This window comes from Halichoerus grypus, chromosome 9 (assembly GCF_964656455.1).
Source record: "Halichoerus grypus chromosome 9, mHalGry1.hap1.1, whole genome shotgun sequence".
Taxonomy (NCBI): domain Eukaryota; kingdom Metazoa; phylum Chordata; class Mammalia; order Carnivora; family Phocidae; genus Halichoerus; species Halichoerus grypus.
The window spans coordinates 92,772,200-92,791,589 of record NC_135720.1 but is presented as its reverse complement, the minus strand read 5'-3'; the positions used below and the strand labels follow the sequence as shown (position 1 = coordinate 92,791,589).

General features: G+C 37.0%; 1 protein-coding gene across 2 annotated transcripts in view; it reads left to right on the top strand.

Annotated features, from left to right (window-relative positions):
- LOC118524408 (DNA primase large subunit) overlaps positions 1 to 19,390 on the top strand; it is a 324,736-nt gene that overhangs the window by 182,659 nt on the left and 122,687 nt on the right. For both annotated transcript variants that reach the window (XM_078055186.1, XM_078055187.1), the window contains exon 8: positions 4,310 to 4,377. In XM_078055186.1, the coding sequence (XP_077911312.1) occupies positions 4,310 to 4,377 (68 nt within the window). The remainder of the gene's footprint in view (positions 1 to 4,309; positions 4,378 to 19,390) is intronic.

Below are 19,390 nucleotides of genomic sequence, written 5' to 3'. Positions count from 1 at the left end.
TATTTGACGTTACTATTGTGATTGTTTTGGGGCACCACAAACTGTGCCCAAAGAAGACCTAGACTTCATTGATAAATGTTTTCTGTGTTCTCACTGTTTCACCAACCAGCCATTCCCCCGCGTCTCTCTCCTCTTGGACCTCCCTGTTCCCCAAGACACAACAATATTAAAATGAGGCCAATTAATAATTCTACAATGGTCTCTAAGTGCTTAGATGAAAGGAAGACTCACTTGTCTCTCACTTTAAAGAAATGATGCAGCTTTGTGAGGGGGGCGTGTTAAAATCCGAGATGGGCCTAAAGCTAGGCCTCTTGTGCCAAACGGCCAAGTTGTGAAGGCAAAGGAAAAGTTCTTGAAGGACATTACAGGTCCTACTCCAGTGAGCACATGAATGATAAGAAAGCCTTAACACTGTATGGAGAAAGTTTTCATGATTTAGATAGAAGATCAAATCAGCAATAACATTCCCTTAAGCCAAAACTAATCCAGAGCAAAGCTCTAACTCCTCAGTTCTCTGAAGGCTGAGAGAGGTGAGGAAGCTGCAGAAGAAAAGTTTGAAGCTAGCAGAGGAGGGTTCATGAGGTTGAAGGAAAGATGCTGCCTGTGTAACGTAAAAGTACAAGGCGAAGCAGCAGGTGCTGATGTAGAAGCTGCGGCCATTTACCCAGAAGCTCTAGCTGAGAGAATTCCTGAAGGTGCTCACTAAACAGCAGATTTTCAGGGTGGATGACACAGCCTTATATTTGAAGAAGATGCCATGTAGGACTTTCATAGCTAGAGAGGAGAAGTCAGTGCCAGGCTTCAAAGCTTCCATGGACAGGCTGACTCTCTTGTTAGGGGCTAATGCACCTGGTGGCTCTAAGTTGAAGCCAGTGGTCTCTTATCATTTTGAAAATCCTAGGGCCCTTCAGGATTATGCTACGTCTACTCTCCCTGTGTACTATAAATGGAACAACAAAGCCTGGATGATAGCACATGTGTATACAGCAGGGTTTACTGAATATTTTAAGCCCACTGTTGAGACCTCCTGCTCAGAAAAAAAAGATTCCTTTCAAAATATCGCTGCTCATTGACAATGCTCCCACTCACCCAAGAGCTCTGGTGGAGATGTACAAGATTAATGTTTTCATTCCTGCTAATACAATATCTCTTCTACAGTCCATGGATCAAAGAGTAACTTCAAACTTTCAAGTCTTATTTAAGAAATATGTTTTGTAAGATTTTAGCTGCCATACATAGTGATTCCTCTGATGGATCTGGGAGAGTAAATTAAAAACCCTCTGGACAGGATTCACCATTTTGGATGCCATTAAGAACATTTGTAATTCGTGGGAAGAGGTCAAGATATCAACATTAATAGGAGTTTGGGAGAAGTCGATTCCAGCCTGCATGGAGGACTTTAAGGGAACGTTCAAGACTTTGCGGAGGAAGTGCAGATGTGGTGGAAACAGCAAGAGAACTAGAATTAGAAGTGGAACCTGAAGATGAGCCTGAGTTGCTGTGATCTCATGATTCAACTTGAACAAGTGGGGAGTTGCTTCTTAGGGACGAGCACAGAAAGCAATTTCCTGAGATGGAATGTACTCCTGGTAAAGATGGTGGGAAGATTGTTGAAATGACAACAAAGGATTTAGAACATGACATAAACTTAGTTGAGGAAGGAGTGGCAGGGTTTGAGAGGACTGACTCCAGTTTTGAAAGAACTTCTACTGTGGGTACATTTTTTTCAAAAAGCATCGCATACTACAGAGAAATCGTTTCTGAAAGGAATAGTTAATTGATGTGGCATATTTTTCTTTTGTTATAAGAAATTGCCACAGCCACCTAATACCACCCTGGATCAGGCAGCCGCCATCAACATTGAGGCAAGACCCTCTACCAAAAAGATTATGACTTGCTGAAAGCTCAGAAGATGGTTAGTATTTTTTAGCAGTAAAGTATTTTTAAATTAAGTATGTACATTTTTTTTAGACATAATGCCATTGCATACCTAATAGGCTACAATATAGTGTAAACATAACTTTTATGTGAACTGGGAAACCAACTAATTTGTTTGACGTGTTTTGTGGTATTTCCTTAGTTATGGTAGTATGGAACTGAACTTGAAGTATCTCCGCAGTGTGCCTGTAATCAGTCCTACTCATCCTATGCTCCCGCGATGTGGCCCAAAAGGATATTTTAGGAGAAAGGCTAATGAAAGAACACGTGTAATAACGTCAGCCTGAGAGCCTAAGGGAATTATTAAATAATTTTGATTAGGGGAATGGTTAACTTTCATTTTGAAAATTTCACTCTGGCCTTGGTGTGGAGAATAAATTAGGGAAGAGGCAAGAGTGGAGGCAGAAACAGCAGTGAGTGGAGCTGTATTAATAGTTGAAGAAAAAAGAAATGAAGGCTAAGATTAAGATGGGGTTGAGTTGGGGCACCTGGGTGGCTCAGTCAGTTGAGCACCCACTCTTGGTTTCAGCTCAGGTCATGATCTCAGGGTTGTGAGATGGAGCCCCCATTGGGCTCCGTGCTCAGCAGGGAGTCTGCTTCCCCCTCCCTTTCCCTCTGCCCCTCTCCCCCTTGCTCGCTCACGTGCTCTCTCTCTCAAATAAATAAATCTTTAAAAAAAAAAGATAGAATTGAGTTGAGAAATCTCTATGGAATGAACAGACATTTAGAAATATATTACTGTTACTGAGGTGTTTTTGTTTGTTTGCTTTCATTTAGAAAAAGACAGTTTGATTAGAAAGCATGCTATATAGATTGACAGAAGTAACTGAAAAAGCCCAGTCTGTCTGCTCCATCTGTTTTCAAAAAATTGACTTTTGAAATATCTAGATAAATTTTCTTTTTAGACCACATTAGCAGATATAGGGTGTATTAAAGTATTAACGTGTTTTGTTTATAAAACCTTGATAGCATTTTATATGTCATGAAGTACTAGATTTAACATTTCTTAGAGATACTGAGAGTCTTTTGGCTGTGTGCTAAAATTGCAGCAGACTAATTGTCTCATTTTATTTTAAATTAGCTGATAACTGTTGCCTTGTGTTAACTTTTGCCCCGAAGTGGGGATGCCTCTCCATTATTATTAATTAGATATGATTTAATTAAAATGACTTCATATATGGCATTTTGGTCAACATTTTTTCCTACAAATATAGTATATATTAGAGGTTTTAAAAGTGATAGTTTTATTTTACTTGCATAATACTGAAAATTAGGTGTTATGAATTAAATGTCTTTTTTGTTTCCAGAACATTTTAATTAATGGATGAAATAATTAGAAAGGATACCCTATATAAAACCAAAGGATATTTTTCAGTTTGTTGTTTGCCTTAAAGAAGGTTCTCTTTGGCGAATTGTCAAATAATTTATGGGTAGATTTCAAGAACTATTTTGCCATAATTGAATGCAGAAGAAATCTTTTATTTTTGTTTTGGTGTTTTATTAAGGTTACTTCAAGCTATCTGATTGCTTTGGATGAATGTTTTTTAATTTGGGGAGGTTAAATTGTTATAGCATAAGAGGGCTTTATCTTAAGTACAGAGAGAAAAGAGATACATAGAGATGTCATTAATATTGCAGTAAAGTATAGCAAAGGCTCACATTTTCATGATACACTGTCAACCTGAGGTATACAATATTTAAGAATAAGGCTTTGAATCTTATCATTCTCTTTTCTAGATCAGTTTGGGGTCATATGTCAATATTAAATACTTTGAGTTGATTTTGTATGTTTAAAAGATATTTTTGGTTTCTTATAGTAATGTCAAAATGAAGGGAATGCATGGTTTTGTGTGTGTGTGTGTGTGTGTGTGTGTGTGTAACCAATTCTGCATGTAACCAAGTTCACAGTGACTTAGCTATAAATGAAAGTCTCTCTCCCCAGTTTCTTCATCCCAGGATTCAGTGCTACAAGGTTGGTTGCTATAAATTTAGAAGTTTTTCCATTTTTATTTAGAAAGATAATATTTTTATGACTAAAATGTACTTTAAATGTACTTTTATGACTAGGTTTTCTCATGAACTCATGAAAAGATATTCTCAGGATAGTCTCTTATTCTTTGCTTTACCTCCTTTTTCTTTACTTCTAAACTCAGTGGCATACCCTGCAAAACTTAGGGCCATATGGTTAGCTTTACTCATATAACATGTCTGCTTTCTGTATAATTCTTTAATTTAAAAAAGAAAAAAAATGTACTTACATTTTAAGTACTCCCTCTCTTTCTGCTCCTGTGTCCCCATTTTACATTTAGTGTTCAGATACATTCAGTATTTGGTGTTTGCTGTTTTTACTAACCCTATTCTCTGCTTTTAGTTAACAGCCAGGTCCTTGCCTGCTGTGCAGTCCGACGAGAGACTTCAGCCTCTACTTAACCACCTCAGGTAATATGAAGGCACACCCTTGTTATGGTTCTAAGTGCATTAAAGTGGGTAAAGTATATTAAAGTGATTAAAATCCTTTCAGTTACTAAAAACTTAACAGTTTTTTCCTTTGCTTTAATTCTGTGATGTAAGTTGAAGTTCTTAATATAGTTGCTACCCTTGACTTTAGGATACTGTTGGAGGCTTTTTTAATTCAATGAAAGTGTGTAAAACTAGTTGGTAAATTTATATTAAAATGAACAGAGGTGACTACAGAAAGATCTCAAAGGAATGAGCTATCAATTTAAATGCAGAGCATATCTTTGAGACCTCCCACATGTTACTGGGGTAGATGACTTAGGTGGGATTTGTTTTCTAATTAAAAAAATAATATATTCTCATTATTTTTAAAGAAAACTTTGAAAGTACAGGAAAGGGAGGGAAAGGAAAAAACCCATCATTACTGTTCAGAAGTAGTATTTTTTCCTTCAATGCTATTTTAAAACCTAGTGTTGAAATTGCACTTTTATAAAAATTGCTGGTTTTTTTCATTTTAGAATAAACGTTGTAAGACTTTTTTTTCTGCTATTAGCAGCTCTTGAAAAACATTTTTAGTGACTATGTGGTATTTTCTCATATGGCTGTACTGTAGTGTATTCATCTCCTTTTGGGGGCATTTACACTATTTCCATTTCACGAGTATAAAAAATGCCACATGTTAATCTTTATATGTATTTTTGATCATTTTCTTAGCATAGGTTTTCAGAAGTGCAATTACTTTGTCAAAGCATATGAGCCATTTTAAAGATTTAAGTATATGTATTTCTTTTTCAAAAACCTTATTCTATTTATATTTTTAGATTATACAAGATTGCCCACAAGATTGTTACTGTACTCTTAACAAGATATAGGACAGCTAAAACCGTTGCTAATTTAATAGTTAATCATGGAGATACCATTGTGATCAAGTACATTTCATTGATTATTATTAAGAATGATTTTAAAACATTTTATTCATTTTCATTTTGGAGTGGGATTAACTATTTGTATATTCATTTATTGATAGTATCTCCTGATTTCATTTGACATTATATATTTTAGATGTAAAGGATAGTAATTCTGAGTTGTATTTGTTATTACAGTTCTTTTCCTGAAAGTCTTTGATTATGTTACATTATCCAACGTACCTACATTTTCAGGTTTTATGTAGGCAAATACCAGTAGTGTTTTCCTCTATGGTTTCTTTTTTTTTTTATTTTTTTGAGTATGTCCAAGAGACCTAAATATAGAGGGACAAAATTTTTTTTTTTTTTTTTTTTAGAGGTGGAGAGGGACAAAATTTTTATTAAATGGCTGTAGATTCTGTTGAATTCCCATATTGACAGCACATGCTTCCCTTCCATTGGGTAGAAATAGGGTATGTCATGAATTATAAAGTAAGTTTGAGGGCCAGATTCCTGTTGCTTGCACTGGTTACCAAAATTGCTAATTCTCTTTGATTAACCTATTTTGAGAGAGTTTTGTTCTTGATTTTAATGCCAATAATCTATCGATTAGTGATTTAGCTCATTTCTCTCACCTGTTTGTATGTGCCTCCTTCAACCCACCCTCCCTTCCTTCCTTCCTTCCTTCCTTCCTTCCTTCCTTCCTGAATCCAGTCAGCAACCCTGAATCACCCTGATTTATTCCATCCTGATCTCTATGTATCTTCACAGCCTACTTCTCCTTCAAGCTTTTACTCCTATTTCCCTTTGGATTCTTCTAACGGACAAAAGGCAAAATGTTCAAATCAAAAGTAAAGCTTAAGAAGTAAAAGAAAAAATGAAATACTTTTAGTAAATCCAAGTAGTACGTATTGGTGAATTAAACTCTTGTCATATTTGACATATTTCTGTTATGCATAAATGTATATGTTAATGTCTTTGGGATTTACCTTTGCACAGAGCTCAGACAAAATTCATTGAGAATGAAAGGAGACTAGGATCCTGTCCTTGTATCAAATAGCACAAAGTATAGCTTTACAAGATTTTTCTCAACTGTTTTTTTTTTTTTTTAAGATTTTATTTATTTATTAGAGAGAGGGAGAGAGAGCATAAGGAGGAGGAGCGGGAGAGGGAGAAGCAGGCTCCCCGCAGAGCAGGGAGCCCGATGTAGGGCTCGATCCCAGGACCTGAGATCATGACCTGAGCCGAAGTCAGACAGTTAACTGACTGAGCCACCCACGCGCCCCTCAATTTTTATTTGTTTGGAATCTCAGTTGCTTATTTGTCAGGACTGGAAAATTGATCATATTTTTCCTCCTCCCTTCCCTCTGTCCTGTCTCTTTTCTGCCTCTCTTACTCTTCTCTATAGTAACTTTTCCTTCCCAGACACTTTTTAACCTCTGAATCATTGTTTTGTTGTTAAGGATGGTCCAGACTAGCATTTCATTGGGTTGAGTAGCATAAATACTGTATATGGTTTTTAAGTTTCCTAGAGCACTGTTACTGAGTTATGCGTAAGTCACTTCCCCAGCCCCCCTCTCCTGCTGATTTTGTCTCCTGAGGATCTCTCTTATTGTTGTAACTTCTTATGTATTCTCCTTGTTGCCTTCTTTGCACTCTCTAAAATATTTCACATTATTGCCAGAGTGATTATATTATTCCTTGGCTTAAAATCATTCTCCGTCTCCCTAGTTTCATTCCAGATGAAGTCTGAACTTGTTAGCCTGACATATGAAGTCCTTCTGGAAAGTGTTGCCCTGTCTCTTTGGACTCTTCTTTTAGTACTGGTCCCCTAACTTCTAGTACAACAAAATGCCTTGAAGTTCTTCTAATACAACTTGCTGTTGTTGACCTCTGTGCCCTTGAAAATATTTTTTCTTCTGCCTAGAATGTTCTCCCCTTCCTCCATTTCTATAACTTACCTAACTTTCGCTTATCCTTTTCGACTTAGCCCGTGTTACCTCATCTGGTAAGTTTTCCCTGACTGTTTAGTTTGCAGTGGGCCCACTTCCCCTGAGTCTGAATCTGATGTTTTTATATGTGTTTCCACAATACCCCCATGGCTACTTGTGTATTACACAACACATAATGTGGTCATCCTTTGTTTATTTTCTGATGACTCCATTATAGTATGGGCTGCTTACGAACTTGTAAAGTGACTTTCATATTTGTATTTCCAGTGCTGGGACAGTATCTGGCACATGATAGCTATTCATTATGTGTTTTTTTGAATGAATGAGTGGTGTTACAACAGTGATACTTTGTTGTTTTTTTCTGCATGATGTTTTTGTAATTTATAAGTCCTATTACCACAATTTTTTTTGTATAGAACCTGATTCAGAAGATATAAACCTAAATGGCTGAATTTCACCTCTAGTTAATGCTTGATTCTGTGAAAAATGATGGGTTCTCCTTCCTCCACCTCAGTATGGTAATTGTCAGCTAGAATTTAGATTAACTACTGACACTTCTCTTCAAGTCCTTGAAATTTGCACAAACTGTACATTCGTTTAGGGCTTTCATTCTCTGTGGAGTTCACTCAGGACTGGTTGCTAGGCAACTAGGTCTAGATGCTACATGTAATATGCACCAACTGATGTTGCTTTTTTATTCTTATTAAATGAAATGGCTTCTCATTTTATTACCATGTCAGAGACATCTGTATGGAGGGTGGCAGCTGATGTGCATAGTTTGACACTTTCTGTTGTACAAAGTAACCTTGTGATATGTGTTTCAAGCATATTGAATTGTCTTTTTTGGGTGTCTAAATGTAATGTTTTTCTTTTTACCTTCCTTTTGCTTAGTTCAAAATAGGAAAGAGTGCTATTTGATTTGAAAGGTTCTAATGATAATCTTGTTATGAGAAAGTAATCATCATTGGTTTGCATGACCCGTATAGCTTAGATGTTACCTAGAGGAGATAGACATTAGGTGGTTGGGACTGAGATCATTACTAGGTCTCATTTTGTTTGGTGCCTCTAATGATCAAAGAGGAATGATGAACAGTATTTTAATTAAATTTGTCAATAAAACTAATTTGGGAGATGATACAAATACCTGTAAAAATTAAAGTAGCAACACAAAGAGAGTCTCAAATCATTTTTACAGGACTTAGACACTCAGAAGAGAATTAGTGTAACACTTTGCCGTCCTACTAAGCTAGGATATTGCTTAACGGTATATATTATTCTGAGGATGTAGAAGTGATGTGTCCAGATTTTCTTAGTTCTCTAGTTAAAAGTTAAATTAAGCACAAAGAAACACTTTGCTTCAATGTCTTATGGAAATACAAGCTTATTTTTTTTTATCATTTGTGGTGTCCATCTATTCATCAGTAACTGAGTGCCAATTATGTGCTTGGAATAAAAAAATAAGACCCAGTTTCTCTTCTCAAGGGATTTATAGTTTTGACTTCATTTGAGAGGCACTTAAACATGGTACAAAATTTATAAACCTTTCTAATAGAATTAAACACAAAATACATGATTTTATTATTTGAACTGTGTTTCTCGTGAAATTATTTCCTTAAGCAGTGGGGTCATGACTTAGTTGTTTCGGATTCCATATTCCAGTATAGTGGCTCCCAGTGGGTACTCACATTGGACTGAACTTTACTCTCACTTGGGGGATGATGATGTCACTAATGAAGAAGGAGTATAAAGGAAGACTAGGGGATTAGGGAATGAATATGGTTGTGGAGATTCCAGGTTCAGTAGTTTCAGACATTTTAAACTTGTGGTGCCTGTGGAACATATTGGGGGAATGTTTCGTAAATAGATGAATACAGGCCACAGTTTAAGAGTGAGGTTTATACCAGAGAGAGACATTTGCTAATCATCACTGTTTAGGTGGTGGCTAAAATCAGGGCCACGTAGGGAGAGAGTATAGAGTGACAAGGGGACATGGCCCTGAATAAAACTCATACATAGAACATCAATGTTTAAGTAACTTGTGAGGGGCAGTAATGAAGGTAGGAGATAAAAGAGAAACCAGTAAAAAGCGGGGAGGAATCTTGAATGAAACAGGAACACAACAAAGGATAATGGGATCAAAGATGCTAAGGGAAAGATTTCAAACAGGAATGGTAAACACCATCAAATGCCACAGAAAAGTCAGGTTAGAACTACATAATGTCAGTTGGATTAGGCATGTGGGAGCCAGTGGTGGCTTAACCACAACATTGTAATGGTACTGATGAGCAATTAAGAGATGAGAAATTAAGCTGTGGAAATACAGGGAGTGTAGGCTAGTCTTGAAAGAGCAGGGAAAGAAAGAGGATGATATGTATGAGTTTCATAGTTGAAGAAAGTGTTGTATTTTTTCCTTCAGATTGGAAAGGTGAACATATACAGGTTAAGGGGAAAATGGGGTCAATGGGACTAAGAGGAAATAATAGAAGTGGCAGGTTTTTAGAAGAGGTGTAGGAGGAGATGGAACCAAGAAATCACACTGACTAGAGTTTACAATGTACTTTCCAACCTGGGTTTTTATAGTTCTTACTCAGACCATCCCATCCCATGAGACCATCCCATGATAGATGGTCCTTTATTATTATTATCCCTATTTTTTTTTTTAAAGATTTTATTTTTAAGTAAGCCCTATGCCCAATATGGGGCTTGAGTTCACAACCCTGAGATCATGAGTCACATGCTCTACCAACTGAGCCAGCCATGTGCCCCTCATTATCCCTATTTTAAAGTTTGGTGATGGAGGCTCAAGAGGTTCATGTTAAGAAAACCTGATTTTTAGGTTTTTTCTTTTTTAGGGTCTGTATTTTTCTTCCCTCAAAAGAAATGAATGAGTTATTTCATAAGACTTTACAATTTTTTCAAAAGTGATACCAAGAACTCCTCTATTGGAAGAACTAAACTTGCTTACTTACAAAAAAAGTTAAATTTCCAAATGTCAGAGCGAATTTGTGTAAATCATCATATCTACTTTCCTCAAAGCACCTGTCATTAGATGTGTCATCTAATGGGTCATACCTCATTGAGTCTTTACTGTCATCCTCCTCCATCACGTCATTTTCTAGGGTGAATTGTATAGTGTACTGATTTTTAAATTTGGACAGATATAAAGGTCTTGGGCTATATTTCTGTAATTGTAGAAGTTTATTGTAAATAAATATCTTTGCTACCCTAATTTTAGTACCCATGGGATAATATTTATAAAATGGTGTTAGACTATCAAGGGCATATGTTTAAGATTATTTTTATTATGTCACTTAAAAATATGTAAGTATAAACAGGTGAGACTAGAGAGGAAAACTTGCAGCTCACATGTGATAACTTTAGTTGTGTGATCAAAAATCTTTTTTTTCCCTTAAAACCAACGCCTTTCCCCACAGTGTCTATATCTTCCTCCTTCCTCAAGACGTGAAATGAATGGGGCCAGAGTATAATAGATCACTTTAATAGTTGCTCTTATTTAATGTTTTATCCTCAGTTAAAGAATAACTAATTTTAAAAACATGTATTTATTATGCATTCTCCTAATTTTGTTAGCATGTTTCAACCCAACAATGAAATAGAAATCGAAGGATAAAATAACCTAGCAAAGCAAAGTACTGCCTATAGTAAATACTTGGACTGCATCACATGGATTAACTGGTAATGCAGCCTGAATTTGTAAACAGATGTTTCTATTAACCTTTATTTTAAAATCATTTAAAATAATGAAAGCATTTTCCTTCATTTGGTATTATTACAGACTCCTTTGGTAAATTTGTTTCCTAATGCAGTACATTTGGTTAATATGTACCCGTTTCTATTTACTTCTCTAAAGTTCTTGCTGCCACAGATTTTATATCAAATGCAGTCTCTGTAAGAGACTTTTCCCAATATCCATAGTGGTGCAGTTTTCTGTGTTTCTTTTTGAATTCTCATTCTGAAATCAGAAAATTGTGTGGGCATGTGCTAGAAAAAGTTTTAGTGCATAGGGACTTCTACCAATTCAGGGCTGAAATGAAAGCCTCATTAATGTGGTCCACATGCTTTAGTTGTTTGTCAGCTCTTTTTTTTTTTTTTTTTTAAGATTTTTTATTTATTTGAGAGAGAGAGAATGAGAGAGAGAGCACATGAGAGGGGGGAGGGTCAGAGGGAGAAGCAGACTCCCTGCCAAGCAGGGAGCCCGATGCGGGACTCGATCCAGGGACTCCAGGATCATGACCTGAGCCGAAGGCAGTCGCTTAACCAACTGAGCCACCCAGGCGCCCTGTTTGTCAGCTCGTTCTCATCACCTGTTCCAGCCTCTAGCGCTACTTTGAACTATTTATTTCCTTTCCTACATGCGGCAACACAAGCTTTTATAGTACAGTGATTGTTGTGAAGGTGTTCTAGGTGCCTTGTAAGATACCAATAAATTAGAAAGTATTTTCTTTTCCATTATTTATTGTCTTTGAATTATTCTTTTCCACCTCTCTGTGGAGAATGTTCATGCCTTCTTAGAAATCTACTCTGTATGGGGGCGCCTGGGTGGCTCAGTCGTTAAGCGTCTGCCTTCGGCTCAGGTCATGGTCCCAGAGTCCTGGGATCGAGCCCCGCATTGGGCTCCCTGCTCAGCGGGAAGCCTGCTTCTCCCTCTGACCTTCCCCCTGCTTGTGTTCCCTCTCTCGCTGTGTGTCTCTCTGTCAAATAAATAAATAAAATCTTTAAAAAAAAAAAAAAAAAAGAAATCTACTCTGTATGGAAAATGTTCATGCCTTCTTAGAAATGTTCAAAAAGCATTTGTGAAAATCAGCCTGTTGTGTTAAGGGCACTATAAAAGGACACTCTGATTCTATACAAAGGAACTAATAGATGTGGTCCGTTAAAAAGTTTATATTCTGACAAGGCAAGAAGACCATTTTATAGGCACATATCTCCCTACACACACGCCTCCACCCAAAGCCGTACCGGAAGAATTGCTGCAGCTTAACCAAGGAAAGTAAACAGAGATGGGAAATCGTTATTTGTGAGGGGTGGAAATCTGTATGTGGATCATGTTGCAAATTTAATGCCATTTAAATGGTTTCTGATAAAACTTTTAGGCACACTAAAATTTGGCAGAATAGGAGAAATGAACCCTGCCTTACTAATAAAACCACTGCTAGGCTTTTGTTGCAATCTCTCTAATGTAATTATAAATAAAGTGGTTAAACTTTAAAAAAAATTCTTTTTCTCTTAATATGTCATAACTAAGTACAAAATTTATTTCCATGGTTCTGATTTCAAGTGGCTGTATAATGCTCAGTTGAAGATATGTCTATTTTTACTTAACCATTCCCATTTTATTGGGTATTTATGGGTGTGTGTTTGTTTTTTGGTTGAATAAACCTGTGAAGAAAAACTAAAGAATGTTAGCAGTTTCTGTATGGCCAGATCAAGCAAATTGGGAGAAGAAATGTCATATTGACTTCATGATGAAGGAATTTAACATAGATGTTTTCTAGCAGACGGAGATAAGAACAAAGAGCAGTTGTGAATAGTTTTGAAGAAACAAGAGAACTCATTAGTCTAAGGATGTCATGTTGCCCAGGCAAGAAAGTGGCAGAGTGGAACCAGTTGACTTGAAAAAGACAGAATTCAAGAAACATTTGAAGAATTTTAAAATTTTATTAATGCATCTAGATTAGAACCTTCTGTTGTAGGCATATCAAATTACCACAAATTTAGTAGATTAAAGCAACACTCGTTTTTTATCATACAGTTCTATAGGTTAGAAATCTGACATGGGTCTCATCGAGATAAAATCAAGATGTCAGCGGGGCTATCTATGGTCCTTACTGGAGATTCTGGGGAAGAATTTGCTTCCAAGCTTATTCATAGTGTTGGATAAATTGAGTTCCTTAGACTGTGGGACTGAGGTCCTTGTTTCCTTGCTGGCTGTCAGTCCGGGTCCTGTGTTTGCTCCTAGAGGCTGCCCACATTCCTTAGGTTTTCCAGAAGCCCCTGGAGGTCTCTTTCTGGTCCTTGCATGTGGGTTCTGTCACAGAGCCAACAACCACACATTAAGTCCTTCTTAGGCTTCAAACCTCTCTACTTCTGCTGCTGCTGTATCTTTCTGCTTCCATCCTGAGAAAAGCCAAACCTCATGTGATTAGATTGGCCCACATAGATATCCAGGATAGTCTCCCCATCTCAAGGTCTTTAACCTTAATTACATCTGCATAGTCTCTTTTGCCATGTAAACATATTCATAGGTTCCAGGGATTAGAGTGAGAACGTCTTTGGAAGGCACTGATCTGCCTATTACAGTGAGGGAGTTCTTTTGCGGAGGTGGGGGGAGGTTGAAAACAGCTTTTGCTCAGTTTTCATCGGTTTTACAAGTAAACCACCACTCTTAATTTATATAGAATACTAAATTTCCCTCGGGATTTTTAGATAGGTTAATTCACTTTGCTAGCTTAACATGTTTTAAAGTGGAAAAAAGGGTTAACAAATGATTTACAGAAACATAAATATATATGAAATAAAAATATATTTACAGAAACACAAATTAGTTACTGATTTTCTTTTTAATGATATATTTCCTGTCTCTTTGACTGGCTGGCTTTGTAGCCTGGCAAGCAAATATGTCCCCTTTGTGAAGAGTAGACTTTGTAATGAGATTGTGCATAGTGGCTGCGACTCATGGAGGTACTTTGGTGTGAGAGCTATTTGGTAAATACACGGTCATAAACCTTTTAGCATTCTCAGAGCTTGTTTTTTTTTTTTTTTTTCCAAATTCCAAAATCACGGATTTATTTTAAAGATCACAGTTGACAGCAAAACATTTAGATCAGCGTAGTTTGTTCTTTAAAAAGTAGTATAACTTTTCATTTTATGTACACATCTGGACTGTTTCTTTAATTTGATTTTATAACTCCATCTTATTTTAAACACTAAAGAAAAACTGAATAGAAGCCTGTATCTGACATGTTTTAAGGGAACTTCTCGGTACAAGACATAGTGCTAGGTTCTAAGGATACATATTTACTTCTATTCTTATAGGGCTTAATGTTGATCAGAAAACGGTTAAAGAATTTTAACTAAAATAATTACAATAAATCATAATAATTGTTAGCATAGTAGAGTAACGGATTCTGTGGGAGTACATAGTGTCATGGAAGTAAGCCTTGCAGAGTATTCTTGCAGCTTATCTATAACTAGAGGTTTTAGGTTTCTGTTAACCATCTGACTCCATAGTTCCTTAGGGATTTCTGAATTGTGAATGCTGGTAGTCTTCCTGGAAAGCAAAATTTTGATTACTTATGCTTTTCAACTAGTTTTATTATCTGCATTTATTAAGTTTCCTGTTCTTCACTTAGTGGGTTTCTTTAAAACATTGTCCTCCAGTTAAGTAATAAAGAAAATTAGTTATTTTACACTGTGTTAGCATAAAGTGCTAACAAAGTACAAAACGATGATGATGCTATGTGAAATAATTTTCTTAAAAAGACCAAGAAAGCATTGTGGTAGCAACTGTAATATATTAGCAGCTGAAAAGTAATTTGTTTAGTGCCGTACTTTCTGTAATGATGGAAGTATTCTGTACCAGTGCTGGTCCATCCCGTTTTATTTACAAAACAAAATTTGATAAACTGGGGTGAGGAAAGACAGACTGCTGAGACTCACTAGAGGTTTAATGCCCTCTCAGTTGTTTTATAACTACTATTTAGGAAGTAGTTCCATAGAAGATAATACAAAGTGAATAAAAAAAAGCTTTTTTAAAAATTTTATTATGTTAATCACCATACATTACATCATTAGTTTTTGATGTAGTGTTCCATGATTCATTGTTTGCGTATAACACCCAGTGCTCCATTTTAATTGAGCTACCTTGGTCTGTGACATACTGCATACATACAATCTAAAGGAGGCTTCTGAGGACATCCATCAAATGAGTGTAAGAGCATGTCTTCTCAGATCTTCTAGAGGTCTGCTCCTAACCACCTGATTTAAAGCCCCTCCCCCCAGTGCTTTATGATATTGCCTTAGTCTTTTTTCTTCACAGAAACATCACTAGCTGAAATGATCATTTTTATTTGTTTGTTTAATGTTTATTTGTCTGCAGCATAAAGCTCCATGAGAGCAAGAAATTTGTCTACCTTGTTTTCTGTTATCTTTCCATCACTTAGAACAATGGCGGGCAAAAGAAGACCTCAGTAAACACTCGAATGAGTGAATCAATGGGAGAAAACACTTTCAGGTTTTAAAATTTTACCTCTCATTTAGTTTTTTAAAGCTACTGTTAAAAAAAATTCAACTGAATAAATTTTAAAGAACTTACTGGCTTTTTTCAGTGATTCGTGAATTGGGCAGCATCCAATCCAACAGATAGAAACGAGCTTCGAGAAGCTGTACAGAATGAAAGACCTCTATATGCAAAAGGGAGTAGGAACAAGGAAATTATACTAGATAAAACGAGGCTTGATTATTGCAAGGTCACTTTCCTTTAGGGCATGGCAGGCGTCTATCAGGTAGATTACCTAACTAGTGCTGATTAGGTGATTCCTGACTGACTGGTTTAAGATTCCATTTCTGGGAGAGCTGAAACTGTAATTAAGTCTTAGTTTCCTGTTGTGCGGCTTAGTGTAAGTGACTCCATTTTGGGCCTGTTGTCTTATTTTTAACACTACTAAATGTTGAGACTGAATGAGATAGTAGTTGAGACAAAAAGCTGGTGGCTTTTCTCTCATTTCCAAGGAAGAATTCTGGTAAAGACTCTTCCTTTGCAGAAATTCAGGGCTGGTTTTGTCCTTTGGGGATTTGGGACTCTCATGAAATCAGGAACTAATCATGGAGGACTGAGAGTACTTTCTGTTCCTCAACGTGACCTCAGAAGAGGAACCCCTTTTTTCTCCCCAATAAATTCAGATTTTGAAAATGTGTATTTAAAAAATGAAACAAAATGAAACCAAAACTATTACGTACCTTTCTATTTTTATCTATGAAACAAAAGCTTTAAACTTTATGAACCAGTATAAATGGCTGTTCAAAACCAAGGAAGGGTATAGGGAAAGCATGTGACTTCTGGACTGTGACTTTTAGTTTAAGTCTTCATTAGCTGTCCCCTTCATCTCATCTTTCTCCAGTTCCTCCCAGAACCCCCCAAGCCTTGTGTCCCTGGTTCTCGACTGTTATTAGGAAACAGATATGAGGGGCGCCTGGGTGGCTCAGTTGGTTAAGCGACTGCCTTCAGCTCAGGTCATGATCCTGGAGTCCCGGGATCGAGTCCCACATCGGGCTCCCTGCTCAGCGGGGGGTCTGCTTCTCCCTCTGATCCTCTTCCCTCTCGTGCTCTCTGTCTCTCATTCTCTCTCTCAAATAAATAAATAAAATCTTAAAAAAAAAAAAAAGGAAACAGATGTGAGAGGTAACCCTAGAATGCCATAAACTTGTGACAGCCAACCTCAGAAGCATTCTACACTCTGTAAATTATTTGTGAGGGAATGAGAAGATATCCACCTTCTCATTTAATGTATTAATTTAATGTATTTATTTAATGTGTTAATTCTGCTGGACATTGGAACTTTATTCCATGGTCCTCCCATCCCTCAGTTTTTCATTACCACTCTCTCAGGCAACCTTTCTTTATTGTGATCATTTGACTATTCTAGGTCAACACCAAATCAGAACAGCTTCTCTTTAGGGGGTCATTATACTACCAGAATATACACTAAGAATGTAAAGGAATATAAAAAATTTACTTATGAAAATAGAGATATCGTTGGGGGCTTTAGATGTGTATATTGAGGGGCGCCTGAGTGGCTCAGTCGGTTAAGCCTCTGACTCTTGATTTTGGCTCAGGTCATGATCTCAGGGTTGTGAGATCGAGCCCCACATTGGGCTCCGTGCTCAGTGTGGAGTCTGCTTGAGATTCTCTCCCCCTCTCCCCTTCTCCCTCTGTCCCTCACCCCTGCTTAAAAAATGTGTATATTGAAAATACCTATATGGGGCTATAGTTTGTATCTTATAAGGCTGTATGTGTTTTACTTTTTAAATCAGTTTTATTGAGGTGTAATTTATATACAGTGAAATGCACTCATTTTAAGGGTATAGTCTTTAGGGTATAATGACTTTTGACTTTTGTAAGGTAGAGATATTTTTGATAGAGAAATGAGATGCAGCTTTCAGCTGTTTTGCAGTTAATTGGATTATTGCAGCTTAGAAATTGGAATAAATAGGAAAATAGGGAAGGACGAAGCCAACCTAAATTAAAGTAGAAGTTGTGTTGTGTATAGTTCTTACCCATTTTAGGAACCCGTATGATTCTGATTTTTATTGGATATGTGAGTCTCTTGGAATCAGAGATTCTCTCAGTTGTAGAGAAATATAGATCATTACACTGTGTATTGTCTGCTGGTAGTTTTTTGGGGAGTTTTTTAAATGTAAAATTGAGTAAACTTCATGCCTGTGGAACAATAATTTACATTCAATTTATACAGAATTTTATTGATTGTGTTCTCATTTGGAATAACTGCAGGGAAAATCACCTGGGCTAATACAAGTTGGATACCATTTACTAGGGATTTAGCTTGTAAAACGAAACTCATTTCAATTTCAGTGGTGACAGCTGTTGAGTGAATTTTCCTTTGATCGCCTTCACAGCAGGAAATGATAGATTGTAACTTCATCTTCCTTGATATCTTCCCCACCCAGCAAATTCAAACTACAGGGACTGTGCTTTCTAAATGTCTGAATAGCCTAGCTTATGTGGGCAGACTATTTTTTTTCAACGTCCAAAGTGGGTAAAATTGTGATTGCAAAAGTGGATATATGGGTGATACACAGAACCTTTGTTTCCTCTTCCCTGAAATTGTTTTTCCATTTTTGCCATGATCACACCTGGCTTTATGTGAAAAGGTTGTATTGGAACTTGGTATGCTTTTATAGAATGATGTAGGAGATTATAGTTCATTTTGAAAGATGTATTAGCTTCTTAATGGTTCAAATAAATATGTTTCCTTGATGCAGAGATCAGTTTTGATTACTTGTGATGCATTCTTCACTGCTTTTTTATTTTATACCGGTTTTTAAGGTAGGATAAACTATAGGCTGCCAGACAGAAGGAAGTAAATAGTGTTAACCTCTTTGGGTTCAAGAGTACTGGGAACTGCTTGACAAAGAAAGGAAATCTTGAAGTAGGAAAATTTATTTTATTTTTTAAAGATTTTATTTATTTGACAGAGAGAGACAAAGCGAGAGAGGGAACACAAGCAGGGGGAGTGGGAGAGGGAGATGCTGTTGTTTTCTGACCCTCGGAGTCTTCGTCTGTTGTTGGGGAAGGAGGGCAGAGAGACATTCCTTGAGGACGGGAGAGGAGTTCTCTCCAGTCTGGCCCAGGGTTCTGCCGTCATCCATATTCCTGTCCCACCTATCATGCGTGGCTTCTACAAATGAGAGGAGAATGCACAATTATAATTAGGTGTGGAAGTGGGCAGGCAGCCCCCAAAACTCCCAAATAGAAATGTGTCACAGCTTTTTGTTGTTGTTGTTATTCTTCCCCAAGGTAACGTTTCAGGTTACCTCCAAACTAATCAGAATTCAAGATTGCCTTCCTAATATTATAGGTGGCAAACTGTGGCTGAAGTTTAAAAACCTGATTCCTAAGTGAAATGTGAAAACAAACATTTGCAATAGACTTGAGGCGCTTCCGTTAGTGGGCCCAATTGCAGTTTATATTCTGCTTATGACGAGCAGAGACCAATCTTAACTTGAAGTCACGGTAAGTCAGTTGCTTATTATACAGGTATGCCTAGTCCCCAAGAGAATCATTTGATTGCCTCATGTTGTTATGCCCTCCTCCTCACTGTGTCACAGTACTATCCAGTAAAAACATGAGGGCCACATGAACCAAATGTAAGCTTCATATGTGATTTTATGTATATATGTATGTATTTATGTATTTATTAGGGAGAGCAGAGAGAGAGGGAGAGAGGGAGAATCTTAAGCAGGCTCCAGGCCCAGTGTGGAGCCTGACACAGGGCTCGATCTCAAGACCCTGAGATCATGACCTGAGCTGAAATCAAGAGTTGGATGCTTAAGCAGCTGAACCACCTAGGCACTCCCAAATTTTAAAATACCTAAGTG